At 33.8% G+C, this 23027-nt stretch overlaps 1 protein-coding gene across 14 annotated transcripts in view; it reads left to right on the forward strand.

Moving 5' to 3' along the window:
- Positions 1-20459, forward strand: part of LSM14A (LSM14A mRNA processing body assembly factor) — a 58618-nt gene extending 38159 nt beyond the window's left edge. Inside the window, exons 2-10 of one of the 14 annotated variants that reach the window (XM_044664190.1) lie at positions 428-591; positions 2884-3013; positions 10563-10685; positions 12890-13066; positions 13355-13420; positions 14277-14459; positions 14641-14812; positions 15468-15699; positions 18544-20459. In XM_044664190.1, the coding sequence (XP_044520125.1) occupies positions 428-591; positions 2884-3013; positions 10563-10685; positions 12890-13066; positions 13355-13420; positions 14277-14459; positions 14641-14812; positions 15468-15699; positions 18544-18567 (1271 nt within the window). In that variant the 3' untranslated portion in view covers positions 18568-20459. Of the gene's footprint in view, positions 1-427; positions 592-2883; positions 3014-10562; positions 10686-12889; positions 13067-13354; positions 13421-14276; positions 14460-14640; positions 14813-15467; positions 15911-18543 lie in introns of those variants that run through there. The other 13 variants (XM_044664189.1, XM_044664191.1, XM_044664192.1 and 10 more) reach the window with 13 other exon arrangements.
- The last annotated feature ends 2568 nt before the right edge of the window (positions 20460-23027 follow it).

The raw sequence follows: 23027 nt of genomic DNA on the forward strand, positions 1-23027 counted from the left end.
AGCCATTTATCTATCCAAGGCAAGACTTTCAAAAGTCTTTCAATTCCAAGGAAAGCTCTTTAGTCACTATACCATTTATCTTTTAAATTTTCATATTTTGAACCAGAATATAGACAGTCATTCCTATTAAGTCCTGAGTTTTTAAGAAAGTTACATTTTTCTTGTGATTGATTCTCCAAAGATGATAAATTTTATTTCAGGTTATAAACCTAATAAATACTCTGGTCAACTTTTAGAAACTACTTGCTAGTAGGACTTGTTTCCTTTTTTGGATCTGTATCCTCATTATCTGGCACAACTTGTGGTGAGCACTTAAAGTAGGACCTAGAACTTGCTCCATTTTTTAATTAACATGAACAGCAATATGCAATTCTGGTGATTAAATGTAATCTAAATCATATCTTAGACTTGTTTTCTTCTCTTTCAGTTCGTTCCTTTGGTACAGAAGACAGACCAACAGACAGACCAATACCACCTCGTGATGAAGTTTTTGAATACATTATCTTCCGTGGTAGTGACATTAAAGACCTCACTGTTTGTGAACCACCAAAACCACAGTGCTCTTTGCCTCAAGACCCGGCTATTGTCCAGGTAAGACTTATGATAGTTAATCAATTGATCCATACTGGAGTATAGGTAGTACTTTTAAAATTAGAGAACATATTAAAGGTAATGAAGTTTTATTTTTAAGTGCATAGAGTAAATAACATAGGAGATGTTAAATAAAATTACCTAAGGCAGTGGAAAAAATGAATCCTAATTATTATAGTGTTTGTTTTGAATTCAGGGAAGTGCTATTTGGAAGTGTCTAGCAAACTCCCTATGGACACGTGGGGGCTTTGAGACTACATTACCCATGATTCCAATGGGTTTCCGGTCTTAAGGTGTGGGGACTTCAAAGGTCCCTACGCAGGGGGCAGCTCAGAGGAGGGCCTAGAGGAGGTCTCTTGGTTTTGCTGAGTGGCTGGCTGGCGTAAGAGAAGGACAAGATGGGCTCCGGTGGTAAATTTAAAAGTTAGTCTGGGGCGGTCATACATATTTTACCAACATGACCATGGCTTTAATTAAACTACTAATTTCTCTTATTATATCAGTCGTTATCATTTTTAATCTTAACAATAGGTAATAATAGCATCAAATATGAAAATACTTAATAATACAAGAAATAATACATTCACAATGTATTCTTGCTCTATATGGTCTTGGAATCCATTTTTAAAATTAGTAACTTGCTCAAACTAAGAACTAAAGAAGGAAATTGAGGTTTGTTAAAACATATCCTTTACTTTAGGGATCCAAAAATCACATGTCAAATCTAAATGATCACATTTTCTAAATTATTGCATATTTATTTTACACTTCCATTCTATATGATTGCATATAAAAGGTTACCTGAAATATGTAGAAACTTGTTGAATCTCAGACATAATATAGCTGCAGAACCCAAGGACATTCACGTAGTAGAAAAAAACATTTTGCTTCTTGATCTATCTCCTTAACACATAACTTTTTTTTCTTTAAAATTCATCATTCTATACTATGAACTAACATTTCCCTACTCTTCATTTGTCATCAGCTTAATCATTTATATTATTTATAGTAGAAATATTTCTTTTGTTTACCTATAAATGGCGGGAAAGCATTGGAGATCTAGATTCTAGTCTCAACTTCACTGTTAACTCACTATAACCTGGGATACAGCATATTACCTTTCTGAGCTCTTTGAAATTTTCTGAAGTAAATATAATATAGAGTACTTTTCTCTAAGGAAAAATAGAAGAAAAAGAATTTGAAAAAAATAAAATTTTAGGCATTTTTTCCTACCCATCCAGACAGTTTCAAGTAAGAATAAAATTGCTTTCAATTTAAGTTATTACCACATGAATTGAAGTAAGCCTGACAAAATTGATGTCTTTTAAAGGAAACCATTGCTTACAGGGAAAGGAAATTGATGTTCTGTTGAAACTATCCTCCATTCCCCCTCAATAAAACCTATTTGGACATGCCATATTGTGTATATAATAAACTACAAATTTTTTTTTTTGCTTAATCTTATTTAGTAAGGAAATAATCAACCAAATTGATGTCATATATCTCAGTCTTTAAAGAACTACAATCGTTTGTTAAGCACTTCATATGTGCCAGGCACTGTGCTAACCTGTCATGATAAAAAGAAAAGGCAAAGTGATCTCTACTCTCAAGGTTATATTCTAGTGGGGAGAAACCATGAACTACTTGTTACCTAGAAACCCTAATCCTGGATTTATGGGTATCTATAAACACTAGGCATACTATAAATAATTGCTGAACAAAATATGTGAAAATACTAATTATTGAATTTTTGCTATGAAATATAAAAAGTATTAAGTTCAAGCACATAAATGTCTTTAACTCCATGGTATATTTTAATATTAAAGAAGTTAACTCAGAAAACCCTTTTTCTTCCAATTGTGATTATTGAAAATCTTGGGCTTTATTGCCAATTCAGTACAATAAGGTTTTAAATTTATCTCTCATTTAATCCTATAATAGAGGTGCAAATATTCTAAAGTAGGTCGTTTTGAAGTATAAAAATGTATGCAATAAGGTTCATTCAAATACTTTTTTTCTTAATTCATTTGTCCTATAAGCTAGGTATTCGATTACTAAATCAAAAAGGACGTTGTTGCACAAAACATATCTGTAAATCATAGGTGTACCAATAATGAAATGAGAAGACTGCCTAAGCATTCACCATTTTTATATTAAATATGTGTTCTGAGCATTCTGACTTTTTAATTGCATTAAGATTTTAACAACTGCCATTTTTTTAATTATAGAAAATTTTCCTTTTTAACAATGCTAATTATGAAATTTAAAAATAACATTTTTTTTTTTCTTCAGTCTTCACTAGGATCATCTACTTCTTCATTCCAGTCAGTGGGTTCCTATGGTCCTTTTGGTAGGATGCCAGCATATAGTCAGTTCAGCCCAAGTCCATTAGTCGGGCAGCAGTTTGGTGCTGTTGGTGTTGGTATGTGGTGTGTTTTTTGTTTTTTTGTTTTAATTTTCTCTTTCTTATGAAGATACCAAAAATACAGTTAATAAAATATTTTGCCTAAAATTCATGTTTAGAAACCAGGCTTGTGCTTTTTTATGCTAATATGTTTGCTTTCCCCTTCATTCTTAATACAATTATGAAATCATTTTACTAAATTGTACATGATTTCTAAGATTTTATTTCATTTTACATACTTAATAATTTTGCTGAAATTAACTGGTTTTTCTTATTCTTATATCACACATGCTAAACTAAATTTTCTTAAATATCTAGAGGTTTCTGAACTGCATAAACCTTACTCAGAACAATTATAGATCTCTTATACCCAAGTTCCAGATTTATTTGAATGTCTGTTAAACAGATGAAGAAAGAAGGTATGATGGCTTGAATACTTTATTTTAATTTGGCACTTTTTTTTTTCAGGATAGGACAGGAAAGTTTGACTTACAGTAGTAAATTTTCAAATCTAATTATTTTGGAACTCTTGATTTCATATGAAGATTGAAAAACAAATCATTTTAATAGCATTTGGCTTGCTGCAAAGCAATATTAGTCTGTTAATCTTTTTTTTAAGAATCTCATTTAGTGTAATTTTTTATAACATCTCATCCTATTTCAAAATAAGACCACAATAGTAAAATGGTATTTTAGGCTTGCAAACCACATAAAAAGGTTACTTCTGATTTTTATTGTTTAAACTGTATTTTAAGTTAGATTTGGCATAAGGGCAAAAAGTTTTGTCTACTAGTTCTAAAGATTTATTGAGCCACCAGACTATTTTACACTTGTTTTGTGGTAATTTCCACTTGGAGAAACTTTTTCCCTAATTTTGCTTTATTTAAAATTTTTGTTATGCTTAGATGTGACAGGAAGGAAGGCTTCATTTTTTGCTGTTTTAATTTAGATGAACAAGAGTGGTGGCAGGTTATTATCATCCTGAAATATTAGACAATATTATGTATTCTAGGAGCAAAGAACTGTAAAAAAGTCTAAGTTGTTAAATAAAGAGCACAAACGCCATAACTATAGCAACATTCTTTTTGGAAAGCAAGGTAGGAACTAACTGAAATACTATTTATATTACTCAAATAGGCCAAGATGAATTATAAGCCTTTTTTTATTTTATTTTTTCTTCCCTAGTTACCCTAGTTTTTGTCGTCGTTTTTTTTTTAATATGAGGCAGAGAAACAGTTATGCCAGAATTGAATATTTATAGAGTTACTATAATAAAGGAAAATCTTCTAATATTTAAATTCACAGGTTTTTCTTATAGCTTCAAAATGAAACTGCATAGATTACTTTAAAACTTGTCATTGCCTAGTTTGGGGTATTTCATTTGTGTTAACCATTTTGTGAAGAAAAGATGGACTGATAGAAGGATGAAAGGAAAGACAGACAGAAGGAGGGAAGGGAGTTTGGAAAATAGCTATCATTTCCCTGAAAAGTTCCGACTATCAACTGTATATCAATCTATATGTCCAGCTATAAATTTGTCTTTCTTTACTAAGAGGAAAGGAGACTAAGTAACTTTTTTCAGGCTAATGCTTTGGGAATAAGAAAGAAAGGGTGCTGACTAAAGTTCATCCTTGGAATTGAAAATAATTTTTTTTAAATATCAGGAAATTTTTAAACTTTAAAGGCCTCTTATGGAAAATCTCTAGGACTGAGAGTTTTCTGGTTCTCACCAGTTGCAACAGTTGAAGTAACACATTAAAGAGAATTTTCAACACTGAGTAATTAGTTTATATCTTTTGATATTGAGAGCTCTTTTTAAAATTATTTTAGAGTTTATAATCAGTCAAAATCAAGTGTTTTACTATGTGCCAGGAACTGTGCCAACACTTAGAATACAGAGGAAAAATAAAAGTAGTTCCTTCCTGCCATCAAAAGTCTTTTATTGTAATAGAGTAGATAATATGCAAACAACTATTAATAGATAGACAGACAAGATGTAGAGCGGTGATGCAAACCTATGACACACGTGTCAACACTGACACACATAGCCATTTTCAATGGCATGCAGCCACATACAGAGAGAAGTATGGGACCGCATGCTGAGGATGAAACATTTGCTGTAGTGTAGACACTCTGTGCACTGTAAATGATAATTCTTCCTATGTTAATTTACCTATTTTGGTTTATTAAATATAGCTATATATTACAATTATACATTTTTGTTATTTAAACTATAAATATTGCAAATTTATAGTGTTTTTATTTTCTCAAAGTGACATACCACCCGAGTTATGTTTGGTTTTTTGCCAAATTTTGACACAACAAGCTCAAAAGGTTGCCCATTACTGATCTAGAGAGAATAGATGTTAGGTGTCTTAGAGGGAAAACGTTAACAGTATGGTACTCAGGAAAGGCCTCCTTCAGAAAGTAGGATTTGAACAATCTTGAAAGAAGCCAATGAAATTGGGAATCAGGTGAAGAGGGAGAATGTTTCAGGTAACAATCAATGAAAATACATGAATAGGAGTAATTAGGGGGCTCAGTAAATAAGAGGGCCAGACCTGAAAACTAGAAGTCCTAGACTCAAATCTGGCTTCAGATACTTAGTAGCTGTGTGACCCTGGGCAAGTCATTTAACTCCTATTGCCTAGCCCTTACCACTCTTCTGCCTTGGAATTGATGTTACAATTCTAAGACTGAAGGGAAGGGTTTGGAGAAAAAAATGCATGGAACTGGGACATTCAGTGTCATGTGTTTAAAAAAAAAAAAGGCAAATAGTATATCTTGTATGGAGGGCAGCAGAATTTAAAATTAGAGAGTAAGGATGCAGGGGCAGCTGGGTAGCTCAGTGGATTGAGAACCAAGCCTAGAGACGGGAGGTCCTAGGTTCAAATCTAACCTCAGACGCTTCCCAGATGTGTGACCCTGGGCAAGTCCATTGCCTACCCTTACCACTCTTCTGCCTTGGAGGCAATACACAATATTGACTCGAAGATGGAAGGTAAGGGTTTAAGGAAGGAAGGAAGGAAGGAAGGAAGGATGCATGCATCCTGGTCATGAAATACTTTAAATACCAAACAAATTGGACTCCATATTTGATCCTAAAGAGAATAAGGAGCTGCTAGGAGTATGGGAGTGGATGGGCAGACCTACACTTTAGGAAAATCACTTTGACAGTGAAGTAAAGAGGACAAAGTAAAGAAAGACTTGAAGCAGAGACACAAATGAAAAGACTATTAAAAACAGTCCAGGTAAGAAATAATAATGACTTCTACTAAAGGATGACTATATAAGTAAAGAGAATTCAGAAACATATTTAAGAAATGCTATGATGGTAGAAAAAAATTAGTTTTGATAACAGACAGATTGCATAAGTGAATTGAATGTTAGTAAAGAGTTGAGGTTGACAGCAAAGTTTCAAGCCTGAGTGACTGGGAAAATATTGGTACCATCAATAGTAATAAGGAAATGGGGAGAAAGATAATGAATCACTTCTGTTATGAATTTGTTAAGTTTGAGGTGCCTACACAACATCCAATTCAAAATATCTAAAAAACATTTGGTGATTCAGGACTGGAGTTTAGGAGAGAGATTAGAGGAAATATAGATAGATATTCTTTGATTTAATATTCTATCCTTTGATTATGTTAACACACACACACACACACATCTAGAATCATCTGCATAGAGACAGAGCCCTGAAAGAACAACCCAGAGTTCATGGATGTGACCTAGAATCTAGATGAAGATCCTACAAAGCAGGAGAACTAGGAGAGAGTAGTGTCACTAAATCTTAGGTGAGAGTATTCAAGAGGATCAAGTGATCAATAGTGTTTAAAACAGCAGAGTTCAAGAAAAATAAGAATTGATTTTTAAAATTAGATTTTATAATTAAAAGATTTTTTTCTGACTGCAGAGAACACTCAGAAGCAAGATTGTTGAAGGGTTTAGAAGAAAGTGAGAGGAGAGGCAATGAGTTTAACCAAGAAGAGGAAGCGAGTTACAGGATGATAGCTAGCAGAGATGATGGTAGGAATAATCGTAGATGGAAGCAGGAATAATAATGGCAAAATTTACTTGATGTTGTTATAAAGTACTGTAAAATGAGATAAATATTTGCAGAATAACATGTAATGGAAAGAACAATGGACCTACGTAGGAGAGCTAAGCTCTAATTTTAGCTTCTCAGTAAATATCCATGTGACTATAATCAAGTCAATGAGTGATACCATTTCCTATTTAGAAAGGGAGATTAGATGAGGCAGTGTCTTAGGTCTCTTTCTAGATATAAAATTCTTAGAAAAAGAAATTGAAGGGATTAAAGTAGGCAGTGAGGAAACTAAACTATCATTCTTTGCAGATGATCTGATAGTATGCTTAGAGAATCCTAGAAAATCAACTAAAAAGCTAGCGGAAATAAAAACTTAGCAAAGTTGCAGGTTATAAAATAAATCCACATAAATCATCAGTATTTCTATAAATTTCCAACAAAACTCAGCAGCAAGAGTTAGAAAGAAAAACTCCATTTAAAATCACTCTAGACAATATAAAGTATTTAGAAATCTATCTGCCAAGACAAACACAGAAACTATATGAACACAACTACAAAACACTTTTCGCACAATTAAAATTAGATCTAAACAATTAAAAAAAACATTAATTGCTCATGGGTAGGACAATCTAATATAATAAAAAAGACAATCCTACCTAAATTAATTTACTTATTCACTGCAATACCTATCAAACTACCAAAAAACTTTTTTATAGAATTAAAAAAATATATAACAAAGTTCATCTGGAAGAACAAAAGGCCAAGAATATCAAGAGAAATAATGAAAAAAAAAATGTGAACGTTGGGTTCCTAGAAGTACCAGATCTTAAACTGTACTAGAAAGCAGTGATTATCAAATCAATATGGTACTAAGAAATAGAAAGGTGGATCAGTGGAATAGGCAAGAGGGAAATGACCCCAGCCAGCTAGTGTTCAATAAACCCAAAGATCCCAGATTTTGGGAGAACTCAATATTTGACAAAAACTGCTGGGAAAATTGGAAAACAGTGTGGCAAAAATTAGTTTTAGATCAATATCTCGCAATTCAAAATGGGCATATAACTTAGATATAAAATTCTTTTGGACTTTTCTACATATTAGATTAGTACAATGACAGTATATTTATCCATTTTTATTGGACATAGTCTTCCTAAAATAATTTGTTGGTATAAGAAAAAATATGGTATAGTGACATTGTTTTCCTTAAATCTTGTCATATTTAGAATTGATTCCTAGCTGTAATTTCTATGGCAAGAACAAACTAATTTGTCATGTGAATTTTCCAAGACTATTGAGTACTTCTCTCTAGTAATTCCCTCAATTCATTTATCTCCTCAGTTCTAACCAGGTCCCAAACTGAAATGGAAGGGATGTATTTCTGTTATCATGCTCTTACTTCTTTGTTTAGCACAGGCCTGTGCACATAGTAAGCATTTAACAAATACTTAAAATATCATCATCATCATCATCATTTTTATTGCATTATTTTTCTTTCACTTCTCATCTTTGAATTCCTCTTTAGTGTAAGATCTGTAATCATTATTGCTTGAAACTATTTTTCATGTTTTTATCCATAGAAAAAAAAATTGAAGCTCCAGATATCAATTCAGGATTAAATAGTCTTTTTTTCTCCAATTTAGAATTGAGAATATGAAATTCAAATAAATAAATAAACAAATGGATGAATGAATGACCTTATTACAAATGAAGCAGATAGACATTAAGAAGTATTTCACCCTTCTACCATTAATAGCTTATTGAGTAAGAACTTTTTTGGGCATCTGGGTGGCTCAGAGTATTGAGAGCCAGGCCTAGACATGGGAGGTCCTAGATTCTAATCCGGCCTTAGACACTTCCTAGCTGTGTGACCTTGGGCAAGTCACTTAACCCCATTGCCTAGCCTCTTCTGCCTTGGCACCTATGCACAATATTGATTCTAAGACAAAGTATTTTTTGGTTTTTTGTGTTGTTGTTGTTGTTGTTTTTTTAAGAAATTTGTGGCTGATTGACTAGTAAGAGTAGGAGATAGTTTGAACTGACTAGCCATGTAGATTGGGGGGGTCCAGTCATGATGGTTATCCTGTATAAGATTTAACTCTGCTTTGCTTACATTAACTGATTGGGAAGGAGCTTGCAGTTCAAATTTATATTTCACAAGTTTTGAACCCATTTGATCTATATAAATTTAGAGAGAAGGAGAATGATTGTGTCAATAATAAATGGTAAACCGGTGTTTCCTAGATATAACAATATACTTTTAGGCTTTACCGGGGAAAAAAGGAAGACAGATTTTGACAGATATCTCACAGAAAATCAATAGGCTACTATTAAAGGGTACTCATTTTCCCTGTCATTGGAAATGTTCAAGTAAAAATTTGATGACTTATAATATAGGAAGTTGGACAGGATGATGACCTTAAAAGTCTCTCCCAACCATATTCTGATTAAATATTTATGTAACACTAAGATTTGTAAAGCACTTAACATACTTATTTGATCCTTATAACAACTTTGTAAGGTATATGCTATTTGAGGGGGAGGGGGCTATTTTATAGAAGAGAATATGGGGTCCATAAAGGCTAAGTGATTTGCTTATGGTCACACAGCTAGTTATTGTCTTAAGGTGGAATTCAGATCCAGATCTTTTTGATCCCAAATCTAGAACTGTACCTATTTCAGTGCAATTAGAGATGCCAACTTACATGGAGGCATCTTGAAATAAATGGATGCATTATATTTATTCATTTAAACAAGTGATTCTTTAGCACCTAATTTGTGGATAGCATTGTGGTATAAAGATAATGTAAAAGGTATTGTAAGGCACCACTTCTTTCCTCTAGTATTTTATAATTTAGTTGAGGAGCCAAGGCAGATATATAGGAAAGTTAAATAATGAAGTACATTAGAAGATTAAGCACCAAAATGAATGATACAATTAATGCTATAAGGATTCAGAGAAGTGGAATATTAGTATGACTTGCCAGAGAGCCACTGTGAATTCTTTCTAAGGTTCCCTAACACTCAAGGCCTTAGAACTTCCTACCACAGCCTCAGCATAGACCCTCAGGACATAGTCATAACTGAGGGCCAACATTCATCTAACTAGAAATTTTCATGTAGAACATTAGCACACAGATTAGCTACATGGACAAATCCTTCTCATCAAAATAATTCTACCAATAATGTTAATAGTGAGTAAACTTACTCTGGTGACCTTCCCTTTAGTCACCAATTCTTTCATAATCTCTTCATATTTTTGACCATTCCCTGTCCCTATGATCCCTTACCCCAAAAACATTCACACACAGCAAAACGACACTCTTTCAACTTAATATCAACCATTTTGCCAGAAAAGTTACAAGTAAAAATACATATTTACATTCTTTTAATAGTAATGGTTATTGATTTTTCTAAATATTTGTAAAAAGGAATTGCCTGAATTGAACAATCATGTAAAAATAGGATGATTGCTTCTAAATTACCTTTAAAAGATGTTTGCTTTGTTTCCTCTTTCAGCTGGTAGCTCCCTGACATCTTTTGGAACAGAAACAACAGCTAGTGCTGCTTTATCCCAGAGCAGTGCAGTCGGGTCTGCTTTTACACAGGATTCAAGGTCTTCAAAAACACAGCCATCTCAAGGTACTCTTTTTATTCCATATGTGTGTCTTTTTTTTTTTTTTTTAATTAATCCAAAGTGGGTTTTTGCCTTTCTCTGAGTGATAAGGAACCTTTACTTCTAAAATTAAATTTTATATGGATTTCAGTGTCTAGATTTTTATAGCATAGTGAAAATTCTGGATAATCTTAAACTTGCCCTATTGAATTATGCAAAATCTTTCATAAATAGGAATTGCTCTTTTACAATATTCAGGAAGTGGAGGGAAAAGAAAGCATGAGCATGTAAAATTTCCTAGATTATTTTACAACACAAAGGTTCTTAATTTTACAACTTAAGTATCAGATTTTTCATTCCAGGAAGAAATATCACTGATGAATCCTGAATTCTATCTACCATCTTAAGCACCCCCCCCCCTTTTTTTTTGAAGGGGGGGACTTCTCTAGTGTCCTCACAGTGCCATGAAAAGTACCTTGTATGTATAGGCACTAATAAGTATTTATTGACTGGCTTCTTTTAGCCCTTTAAAAACAAGCATTTTCCCAAACACATATTTAGGCTTTAAATGCTCTTTACTATGTACTGAACCATCTTAATGTTCATTTATCCTCCACTACTGCCTTGCTATATGATCTACAGCAAGTATCTGAACTTTTTTTGTCTCATTTTTACCCATTTTTGTTATGCAGCATTAAGCTCATTCCCAGTTTTCATGAAAATATGGAGAATTAGATTTAAAACAAAAAATTTAATAAATCAAGCTTGTTGACCTCAAAGAAAGGTACCTTATGAATATGATTATAAAATATTGCTTCAAAAATGCAAGAAAAACTGAACTCTAATCTTGTACAAAACTCATTTGTCAATTGTAGAATAGTGTAATCATTGTCATTCATACAAAATGTCTTGGGGGGGGCATTGTTTTTAATAACAAGTTTTCATTTAAAGCCAACTAGTTTCATTTTGACATCAGTCAACATAAATGCTTTTAAAGTAAGCCTACTTATTTGGATAAAAATGAGGGTGCAAGTGATTATCCAGCCTGTTTCCCCTTCATTTTCTGTTAATTGTGGAAAAGATATGAAAGCAGACAATAGTTATTTTACCTTTTAAATAGTAACCTGTTTGTTATACTCTTGTTACTGATCTCTAAATTTCATTTTCTGAAATTATTAATTCTTATTCTCATTATATTCTAACTTGTGGTTCTTCCATACTTTACTGCAATGTCCCTTTTTATTGACACAAAAAATATAATTACTGAAATTCCTTAAAAGTGGGGAAAATGTTAGACGATCTGTAGCCTCATGATAGTAGTTAAGGATATGTTTCAGTGTTTTTAGTGAGCTTTCCACAAAAAATTTAACCATTATTTAAATAAAAATTTGGAGTTGAAAGTTTTACTTTTCTACAGTCCACATTTGTACAGTAGCATTCCAAAGGAAAAGTAGAATATTTGCAACATTGTAAATTTATTCAAATATTGTTTTAATGTTTGTCTCCATAAAAATAGGTCAATTGACCATCAGACTTTTGATTTGGGATTGTAATGAAATGTGCTTTATATATAGATTTTTAATAAACACATATTTTATTATATAAATAACAGTGTTGGCATCATTTAAGAGGTTTGATGGGTGGGGAGACAGCAAATGTGATATGGAGGAAATAACTGTATTTGGAGTCAGTGTTCAAATTCTAGCTGCCATTTACTACTTTGATGACCTTGGGCAAGTCATATGACCTATCTGGGCCTCAGTTTCTTCATGTGTAAAACTAAGAGGGTGGCCTAGATAAACTTCTGGTCCTTTCCAGCTATAAATTTATGATCTTATGGTTATGTGATACTTAAATGATAAGAATTCCATTCCAGGAAAGAGCTTTTTTAGGTAGTAATGTTCCTCAGTTTTTAAGTCTTAAGTTTTAACAACTTTAAAAGACTGTATAAAACAGTTATTTTTCCAGGTCAGATTTTTATGTGATGTGAAGTCATCCTCAGTTGAAATGCACTAATATTCTACAGCTGACCAGTTTTCAGTTTTCAGTTTTGGTCTGAGTAAGACAAAATTGCCCCCACCCAACCCTTTCTATAAAAAGAAAAATGATATCTCCCTTCGGTCTGGATTAGTGGAGCTGAGAATGCAAATATTTTTCTTTCAGGGTCTGGATTGATTAATTTGAAATCCACAAGGGTAGGGTAGTTTCTTATCTTTTGGTTACATTTTAGGTCGTTCAAGCCCTCAGTTAGACCCTTTGAGAAAAAGCCCAACCATGGAACAAGCAGTACAGACCGCCTCGGCCCATTTACCTGCTCCAGCACCTGTTGGGAGAAGGAGCCCTGTATCAACCAGACCTTTGCCATCTACCAGCCAAAAAGCAATAGAGAATCAAGAGCACAGGCGAGGTAGAACTTTAGATGTTTATTCCTTTAATTGACTGACCAACATTTTCCATTAGCCCTCTTTTCATCCAAGGGATTTGTTTTATGAGTTATCTTAGCAAACTTAAACTTGAACTTTACAATGTTCAGTATGTCAAATTTAACCCTTAAAGTGGGTGGGGGAAATAGAAGATCAATATGAGCATGACCATGACTTGATGGTTTTTTCATATTCCTATTCACAAACCAAGGCTTTCAGTTATTTTTCTTTTAACAGTCGATTTGTTGATCTACATATTTTTTGTCCTATAGCTGAAGCACACAAAATTTCCAGACCAGAAAATGAGCAAATCAGAAATGAAAACAAGAGACAAACAGGTAAGTTATTCTGAGTTGAATCTTACTGCTGTTATTAAAGATCATAAGATTTTAGAGCTGGAATGGGACCTTACAGATCATCTAATTCAACCCCTGCTTCATTGGCTCAGAGACATGAAATATCTTGCTCATACTCATACAGTTTCTAATTGGCAGGACCCACTTATTATTTGGATCTTTTAGCTCTTTGAACCTGCTACTTTAGTGCTCTTTCTACTACCATTTATTCTGAGTTAATTTTAAATTACTTTATTTAGAAGATACAATAAAGATGTAAAACTCATTTAAGATAAATGATTAAATAAAATCTGATTTTTATTTACTACATTTTCTGGTATTCCCAGAGTCTAGCCATATGTCTATATGTCCTTATTCTTGTATTTTTTATAAAATTCTTGGATATGAGTAATACACTATACACCATGTTCTTTTAGGGGTTTTTAAGTGAATGTATTATCTTTCTTTAAATTTAGGCTTCGGTACCTCCAAAGAAATGTGATTTAATCAGTGTGGAGACTCTCTCCTTAAATGCAAATTAAGTAGTAGAGGGTTAGAAGACTAAATAAGTTGCATTTGCACAAAAATTTCATTACCTAATAGCTCTTTTTAAGTAAGACGTGTGCCTTTAAACTTGGAGAGGCCTATCCTCCGAATACTGAAGTTCAGTTTCTTGACAGACCTATACTCAAAAACTTAGGAAGTTTTGACCTTTAGTCATTAAAAGTTACTTTCATGCCATAAAGCATCAAAATAGAATTTTAGTAAAGGTTTAAATTATATAATGACTAAGAGAATGGCAACTTTATGTTCAATAATATATATTGAATACAGTCCTATTTATCCTATATTATTATAGTTCCAGGTGGCCCTTCAGCACCTCGAAGAGGACGAGGAGGTCATCGTGGTGGCAGAGGAAGATTTGGAATTCGGCGGGATGGCCCAATGAAGTTTGAGAAAGACTTTGACTTTGAAAGTGCTAATGCACAATTCAACAAGGAAGAAATTGACAGAGAATTTCATAATAAACTTAAATTAAAAGGTAAACATCTTTTCTTCTCCAGAAACCATCTTTTATGGCTTGTGAGTTAACAGTGGTTTGCTTGCTTTTTTTTTTTTAACATACAATATTAAGTTTTCTTAATAGGGATTTTTTTTGTACATTTTAATTTCTGCAATGTATGGTTATTTTGTGTTGTTTTTTTTGTTTGTTTTTTTATTAGAAGATAAACTTGAAAAACAGGAGAAGCCTGTAAATGGTGAAGATAAAGGTGATTCAGGGGTAGACACCCAAAACAGTGAAGGAAATGCTGATGAAGAGGATCCACTTGGACCTAATTGCTATTATGACAAAACTAAATCCTTCTTCGATAACATCTCCTGTGATGATAATAGGTACAGCCTTTTAGAGGGCTATCATCTTGAAGTTTACTTAGTTTGAGAAAAAAATGTGTGAACTCATACTATTGCATGAAAACAGCTAGAAGTACCTATATCTAGTAACCAAAATTAGCTTTAATTTTGTAGGAGGATTTTAAAGCATTTTAATATTAAAAAGAGTGGATGTGGATGTTGTAGATTGTTTTTATTTCAAGTACAGGTTTAATTAGATTGCCTCTGGGGTACTATCTAGCTATAAGGGTCCATGTTTTGTGTGTATACACATACAAATGTGTGTACACATATCAAATATATTGTTAAATTTATTTTACTATCATAATTTTGTAGAATTATTTTTTCATACCTATAAATTTTTTTCTTTTCAGAATAACCTTATTTTAGGAATATGGCCTATATTTGTACGAACACAGTATAAATTTTCCCATGGAATTGTATTCACACTTAAAAATGAGTAACTATAAGTCAGAACTATTCAATTAGAATCAAAACTCTTTCTATCCATGGATTTTGTCATCTTGGCAAATCTCAGTTTTAAACGCTGCTCTGAAATTAGGGCATTTTTGTTGTGAAGTTTGCTGGCTTTTTTTTTTTGCATAATTAGACTAATGTTAATAGACTGAATCTGAAGGCCTATTAATTCTTATGATAGAGAAAGAAGACCAACATGGGCAGAGGAAAGAAGGCTAAATGCTGAAACATTTGGAATTCCCCTCCGTCCAAATCGTGGCCGGGGAGGCTACCGAGGTAGAGGAGGAATTGGTTTCCGTGGTGGCAGAGGTCGTGGGGGTGGAAGAGGTGGCAGCTTCACTACTCCTCGAGGATTTCGTGGTGGATTCAGAGGTGGCCGAGGGGGCAGGGAGTTTGCAGATTTTGAATATAGGGTGAGTAGTAGTATATATGATTTTGGGGTTTTTTTTTTGTTTTGTTTTCTATTATAATATGAAATAATAGATCTCTATTGTGTGTGCATGTGCATGCTTAAATTAGGTATTACTTTAAAAGGAGTCTGAAAATTATGTTCATTTGTCTCCAAAAGTGAGGGAATCACTTCATATAACACAGTATGGTGGAAAGAACTATGTTCCTAGGCAAGTCATCTAATCTCCCTGGTATCAGATAAATTTCCTTATCTGTAGCATGAGGAAATTAGACTAAATGGCCTCTGACATCCCCCTTAAATCTATGGCCCAAACATACCCTCTAAGAGAAAGGGGGAAACCCCACTTAAAAAGTCTACTGGACACATAAAGGGGGTAACTGAAAGCAGACATACTGATAGCAATACCAAATATTCAGCAGTTAAGAGCATGGTAGTCATCACCCCAAATTTTACCAGAACTCTCTTAAGCATAATAATTAAGATTAGCAGTCTTAAGATCTGAAATCAGCCTTCTACTTGAACACTCCATCAAAATTGCTCCCTTGTGATTAATACTCATCAAATCCAATGACCTTTTCCTAATCTTGATCATAACTAATCTCTATGACACTCTTCTCACCTGTCTTTAAAACTTCTCATCCCTTCATTTAAATAAGACACTTAATAGGTCTACTTTGATAACTAATCTTCCTCTTACCCTCTAAACAAGTATTGCTAGTGGTTTTTTTCCCTCCTTGTAGACTTTCCTGTCTAAATGTGACTTCATCTATTCATTACTTCTCAATAAATATCCACAACTCTAGACCTCCAGATTTTGACTTTTCACTTGGAGGTCCCATATGTTTGGTTTCCCAAAGCCAAAGTAGGACATTTCTACTTAGATATCCAGTCATCATCTGGAAAGGCAATTTCATGTAGTAAAATGCCGTTCCTGATCAGAGAGCTCTAGCTCTGATACCATAGACACAACTAACCAAACCATTCTGAGTCTCAATTTCTTTTTCTCTAAAATGAGGTATGACTTGTATTACCAGCCTCACAGAATTGTTTTTTAAACTCTTAACTTCCGTCTTAGAATCCATACTACAGATTGGTACCAAGGGAGAAGAGTGATAAGGGCTAGATAACTGGGGTGAGTGACTTGTCCAAGGTTACACACCCTAGGAAATAAGCCACCTACCTGCCCCCAGAATAATTCTAAGGCAAATATATTGTAACCCTTAAAACTCTTAAATAAAAAAGTGAATAGTTGCTGTTATCATCACATGCTGACATCACATCTTTATCCCAGCCTGAAAGCATAATTTCTTCTTCCCATTTGACCCTTCCAACTATACATTTCTGATGATGGCACCTCTAAGTCTCCTAGACGAAATATCAAATGATCATCTTTGTCTCTTCCGTTTTAAATCCATTCCATTGCTAAGTCCTTGTTTCCTTTGAATTGTTACTGTTTCACACTCTAGAAATAGCCGCTACTGCCTTCCAAAGCCAAGCCCTCCCTTATTTTATGTCCAATTGACTGTAACAACCTTTTCAAATTTCAGATCTTTAGCTTAGAGAAGAGAATATATGATAAGGATCAAAAGACCTGGGTTTGAGTTCTAACCCTGTGATCTTGGACAATTTCCTTCACTTCCTTGGACCTCAGTGTCTATAAAACAAAGGAGTTGTGTCAATTTGTCTCAGACATTTGCCAGTTTTAAAATGTTAAGGATCTTCTTTCTGACTTGTATAAATCTCTACACTACTTGTCCACACCTATATTTTGCACTATTCTCCAACAATCATATTTCCCTCTGGTCAGACAGATGTACTGTTATGCAAAACATGTATCTCTGTACCATGCCTTGTGGTCTAACTTGGAATGCTATACCTACTATCCCTTCCCTCTAGCCCCATCTAAGTCCAGTTTGTTCTTCAAAGTTCATCTCAAATTCTATTTCTAGAAGTCCTCTTTCTAATGATGCTTCTCTAGCCTCCTGTTGCCTGATAACATACAACTCTCCTCTGATTGTTCTGTGTTTGTATTGTCTCCCCAACTAGCCTGTGATCTTGAGACTATCTTATATACTTCCATACTATAGTGTCTTTCACATTCTTGAGAACATGGTAGGTTAAGAGGAAGTAATTGAAGATTGACCATAAGATTAAAGATTCCTAGAACTTTCCAGTCACTTCAAAGGCTATAGAAGCATGAGCTAGCAGAATTTTGGGATCTGCTCCTGAATTTGGTGACCATCCTGCCTTATGTTGTAACTGTCTCTTGCAAATAGCAGTATAACACTTTTTTGTATTTTAAATAATCATCAATGGTGACTTTACCTTAAAATGTTTAAGAGGTGCTTTTTCAGTGTGTATTGGTGTTCTAATAGTTTATAATACAAACAAGTTACATGTTTTCACTTCCCCCCCCCCCAAAAAATGAATTATTGACAGTTCATAGCAGTTGTTCACATTTGAAAAGGCAGTTCCTCAGGGCCAGAACCCTGTATTATATGGTATGATATGATATGATATGATGTGATATGATATGATATGATATGATATGATATGATATAAGATAGCAACATCCCTGCCTACTTCAGTACTACTGCCCAAACAAATGTATTTACCCTTAGTGATTTAGAACATGCATTGAATGAGAGGACCCTACTCTCCAACTGTGCTAGGTAATTTAGGGATTGCTCAGTGTAGAAGATAAAGAACATAATATATAATGAAAGCCATTAAACAGAGTGGGAGGAGGGGATGATGAATGTAGGCTACAAGTAAAAAAAATTATACTATAATAATAGTCAAAATAAAAAGTTATTTAAGACTTTTTTTTCCCTCCCCTTTCTAGAAAGACAACAAAGTTGCTGCATAGTCTACGGAAAAGTCTTGGAACTAGGTGAATGTCTATCTAGGTCTTCATGGTCCAGAGAATTAGCTTCAGTCCTTGAAAAGAATGAAGAAGTGAATTTGCTGTATACTTGTCACCAGCACTGGGGTTTCATTGCTTAATTTCAAAGGGTATAACGCAGTTACTTTTTGAAAAATGGCCATCTTCAGAAATGTCAAGCATTAAATATATTTGGAATAGCAGAAGGATAAGTAATTTCTTATATATAGTTAAACACAAACTAAAACAGTACTTCGATGGAACTTATAAGTATTTTTTCATCACTGAGAGGATTTTCTTATCATTAAATTGTATTTGATAATTACTGCAAGTTACCTGCAGATGGGGCCGTGATACTGTGAGTGTTTTGAGCCACAGAAGGTTGTTTTTTGGGAAATCCTGTAATATCCCTTTTGAGGTAGCTTATTTCGTCAACTAATTAGGGTGCTGGATGGTAGAGAATTTTCTTTGTCAGTCAACTATGTACACACAGTAAATACTGTTTCTTAGGCAAAGGTACCTTTTTTATATAGTTGTAAAATTCCATTATATCCCATTGCCAAAGAAACATTAAGAACTTTGTATAGCTGTATAAAAAGCAACTAATTTTTTAAAGAATAAACATTTTTAAGTCAGCAAACATACTGTGTTATTGCAAAAGTTGATATGCTAAGGAACAGAGTTAATAGTTGTTTTTTTTCTTAGCTTTTCAGGCTTTAAATTGTTTGATTTTTATATTTGGAATATAAATGAAGATTTGGTATGTTCTTCCATTATATAAAAGAGGATAAATTCTTCATTTTCACTTGCAAGAACTTCATTTTGTAGCTTATGGCATATCACAGGATTTGTCCAAATAAAGAAGATCTTTAAGATATAAGGACATGAATAATCATAGATCAGAATGCACTTAGCTTTACTTGCTGATAATAACTTTTTTAGAAAATACTAGGCATCAGTTAATATGTTCCTTCTGATATGCCTGGGCTTTAAAAAAAAAAAAAAAGGTCTGTCAGTTCTTAAAATTGTCTTTGTTGTGATACTTGTAGACCCATTCCATTGGATTGAAAGAACATTCTGAGTGTTGAAAGTTGCTGCATTTTGATAGCCCTTAGGACATTACAGTACTGGTCCATAGACCAGTCAACCTCAAGCAACTCAGTATGGAGTTCATTGCCAATTAAAAATTACTAGTAAATCTTTTTGATATGTTTAAGTTATAACGGAAAAAATGAAATCTGGCCATTCAGGTGTTTTTATGGAGGCCACAGGAATAAAGGGATCCAAAGATTAAAATGTTTTTATCTAATTTGCTGATTTTGTTAACTTTATCCTCAAAATGTTCAGTAGTGATGAAGAAGTGGAGAACTGCAATGTAGGAAAAAAATGGGAGTATTTAAAGGTGGTTGATATTCTTAATCTTAATTTTAATTTTATATCTTTTGTATAGCACTACAAAGGAAGTATTTTGTAATTTGGTTTCCTTATTAAGGTCCAGTATTTGGCAGCCATAGTTGAGATAATATTGTTTAGTACTGTTTGTTTGCATGTTACCAACACAACCTTTTTGAGGACCCATAAATCATGACACTGAACAACTTTTGGGGGTTTTGAACATAAAGACAAGTGCTGTACTGTTGCAATAACTATGTAGACTGTCTGAGACGTCCCAGGCTTATTTAAACAAGAAATTGTAAATAATACCAGTGATACATGCTGTGAAGGTAGGAATCGGTGCGTCTCCCTAGCCTTTGGGGTTAACTCGTGGGATGTTTTGTGCCCTGATAACTGGCAGCATGGCATACCTGCAGTGTACCTTGCAACATTAAAGCGAGGTTTTTATTCTAAGGCAGAATAAAACTGTTCAATTAAAAAAAGTGAAAGTTGTTTCTCCTTTCAACATTATTACTCTCTAAGAACAGCAAATGTGAAGTGAAACAAAGAAAATGTCATTATTACTTTGTTGATGATTGTCCTTTCAGATGTCTAGGTTCTCCCAAATAAGTTTGATTTCCAACAATACTACCATCTCTTATTGTTTATCTTATATTTAACAGGAGTATGTAGATGTTACCTTAAAAATCAAGGTTTGGGTACCTTTTTACTTCCATTCCCACATTTCTGAAATCGAATTGGTGCCCTAAAGCATAAATTATTAGTCATAAAATCACAGGATTTTTGATCCCAAAGACACCAACTTAAATAGCACATATCTGATCTACCCCTCCCATATGGCAAACTCTGGAGAGTTTCTATACTGTTTTATGGACCCACTTTCAGCCCCCGTTGACCCCATTTGGTATCCAAACAATGTCGGGTGGGGGTGGGTGGCACAGAAGAAAAGACCTGAGAAATAGGGAGGGGTCTGTGCTGTGGTATTTTCATTGGAAACAGAGGAGAATGAGTGACTTTACACTTGACCGCAGGTTATAGCTGCTGGACTAATCTGGTCACCACTTCATTCCTTAGCTTCATTCTGAGAGATGTCCTATTTTTAATAGGTCAGCAAATGAAGCCATAGAAATAGAATTGCCTCTCCAGCCTATGTTTGGAGAATGTCCTGATTGTTTTGGAGAAGGCAAGTTGGCGACTGCTGTTGTATCCTCAATCATATAGTTATATATAGTTGTAAAATGTGGGCTGCACTGAGAAGTAGCTCCTTCTTTATGTAAGATTCATGTTCCCTTAGTCACTTCATTTTCATGTTTGAATTTAGCTTTAGAATTGGGTAAGGAAAGCTGGCATATCACACAGATGCTGATGAAAGTTTGATTTTGTCTTACAGATCAGTGGAGATAGGAAAAATGTAAATGGTTATTACTGGTCTTTCAGAGATTTTTAGTTTAGAGGACAGTATAATAGCAAGGTTTTTGGTTGTTGGGTTGTTTTTTTAACCCTTACCTTCCATCTTAGAATCAATACTCCCTACATAAGCAAAATAATTTGATCAAAAGAACAGTAAGGGCTAGGCAATGGGAATTAAGAGACTTGTCCAGGGTCACACATCTAGGAGGTGTCTGAGGTCAGATTTGCACCCAGGTTCTCTAGACCTGGCTCTCAATCCACTGAGCCACCCAGCTTGATAGTGACGGTTTGATGGGCAATTGTGCTCTTATCCTGAAGTAAAGGTATAACCAATAATCATTACTTTCTTTACTGCTCCCAGTGTATTTATAACACTATGACCAATAATAGTGAACAATCAGGGCAGTTGGATAAAGTTAGAAAAAATAAATAATACTAATGGCCTGAAAATATAAACATTTTTAGGATCCACTGAGACTTAAGAGTTGACCATCCATCCATATGTCCATATATAACCAAAACCAATGCCAGTGGAATGACCCCTTTTAGAAACAATCATTAGCCTACACAGAAGCAATCATTCTTAGTTATATGAAAGCTAAATGAGGTATCAGCCCCTCTTAAAACTAAAGGAGGTTGCTGGTTTCTGGTACTTCAATGTGAAAAGTGGGTGAACATTTTTACCACTGATTTGTGTACAGGTTAAGTATTTGACTTTTCTATACTCTCAAATATCATTTTATGTTAGCGGTACCCACTGGATTGTTGATGAATATAGAAATCCATCAGAAACCTTTTGATCAAATTATTTTGCTTATGTAGGGAAATCCAATTTATTTGTGTTTTATTTATTATTTGTACATTTGATATTTATCACTCTGTCCAAACCCCATTAAAAAGCTTTTTTTCTTTTTCTTTTTTTTTTTTGTTTAAAAAATAATAAATTTATCTAAGATTATAGTCACTAATTAGATTAGCCTTTTACTGCAAGAGAAACTAGAATCAGGCCAGGAAACCCAAAAGTTTCTTAGACTAAAGGAAGAGATAGTAACCGGTACCCCCTAGAGATCTTATCATGAAAAGAACCCCAGAGTAGGAATCATAAAGCCTCAATCTGAATACTAGGTCTCTGCTTAAGCAACTACTTGACCTGGAGCAAGTATTTTAATCTCTCAGGACCTTAATTTTCTCATCTGTTAAATGAGGTTAAACTATGTTGTCTCTTCTAGCTCAAGCTCCCTTCCTGTTTTTAATATTTTATCATAATTGGATGGTCCACTGATCTCTTTAATACTAATTTTCCTTTTTGAACATTAAAGTTTTTTATTCAAATTATTACGAAGGTTAAAAGTAATGGTGGTGAATCTTGGTAAGAGTTCCAGTTTGAAGATTGTGGATTCTGAAAGTGTTTTAGAATCACCAAGTGAGGGAATAGCTGGGATAAATGGTTTTGTCACAACAATCTCTTAAGTTAGAAGCCTATACCCATTTTAAGAAGTGGTTGATGGCCAAAGAGTTATTTGAAGACTGCAGATACTAGAAACACTTTGCTTTCTGAGGTACCAATCATGTTTGTTTATATTTCCCAAAATTATGGAACACATGGTGCTCATTTGTATTTCCCAAAACATGAAGCAATG

Source organism: Gracilinanus agilis, chromosome 2 (genome assembly GCF_016433145.1).
Source record: "Gracilinanus agilis isolate LMUSP501 chromosome 2, AgileGrace, whole genome shotgun sequence".
In the NCBI taxonomy this organism is placed as follows: Eukaryota; Metazoa; Chordata; class Mammalia; order Didelphimorphia; family Didelphidae; genus Gracilinanus; species Gracilinanus agilis.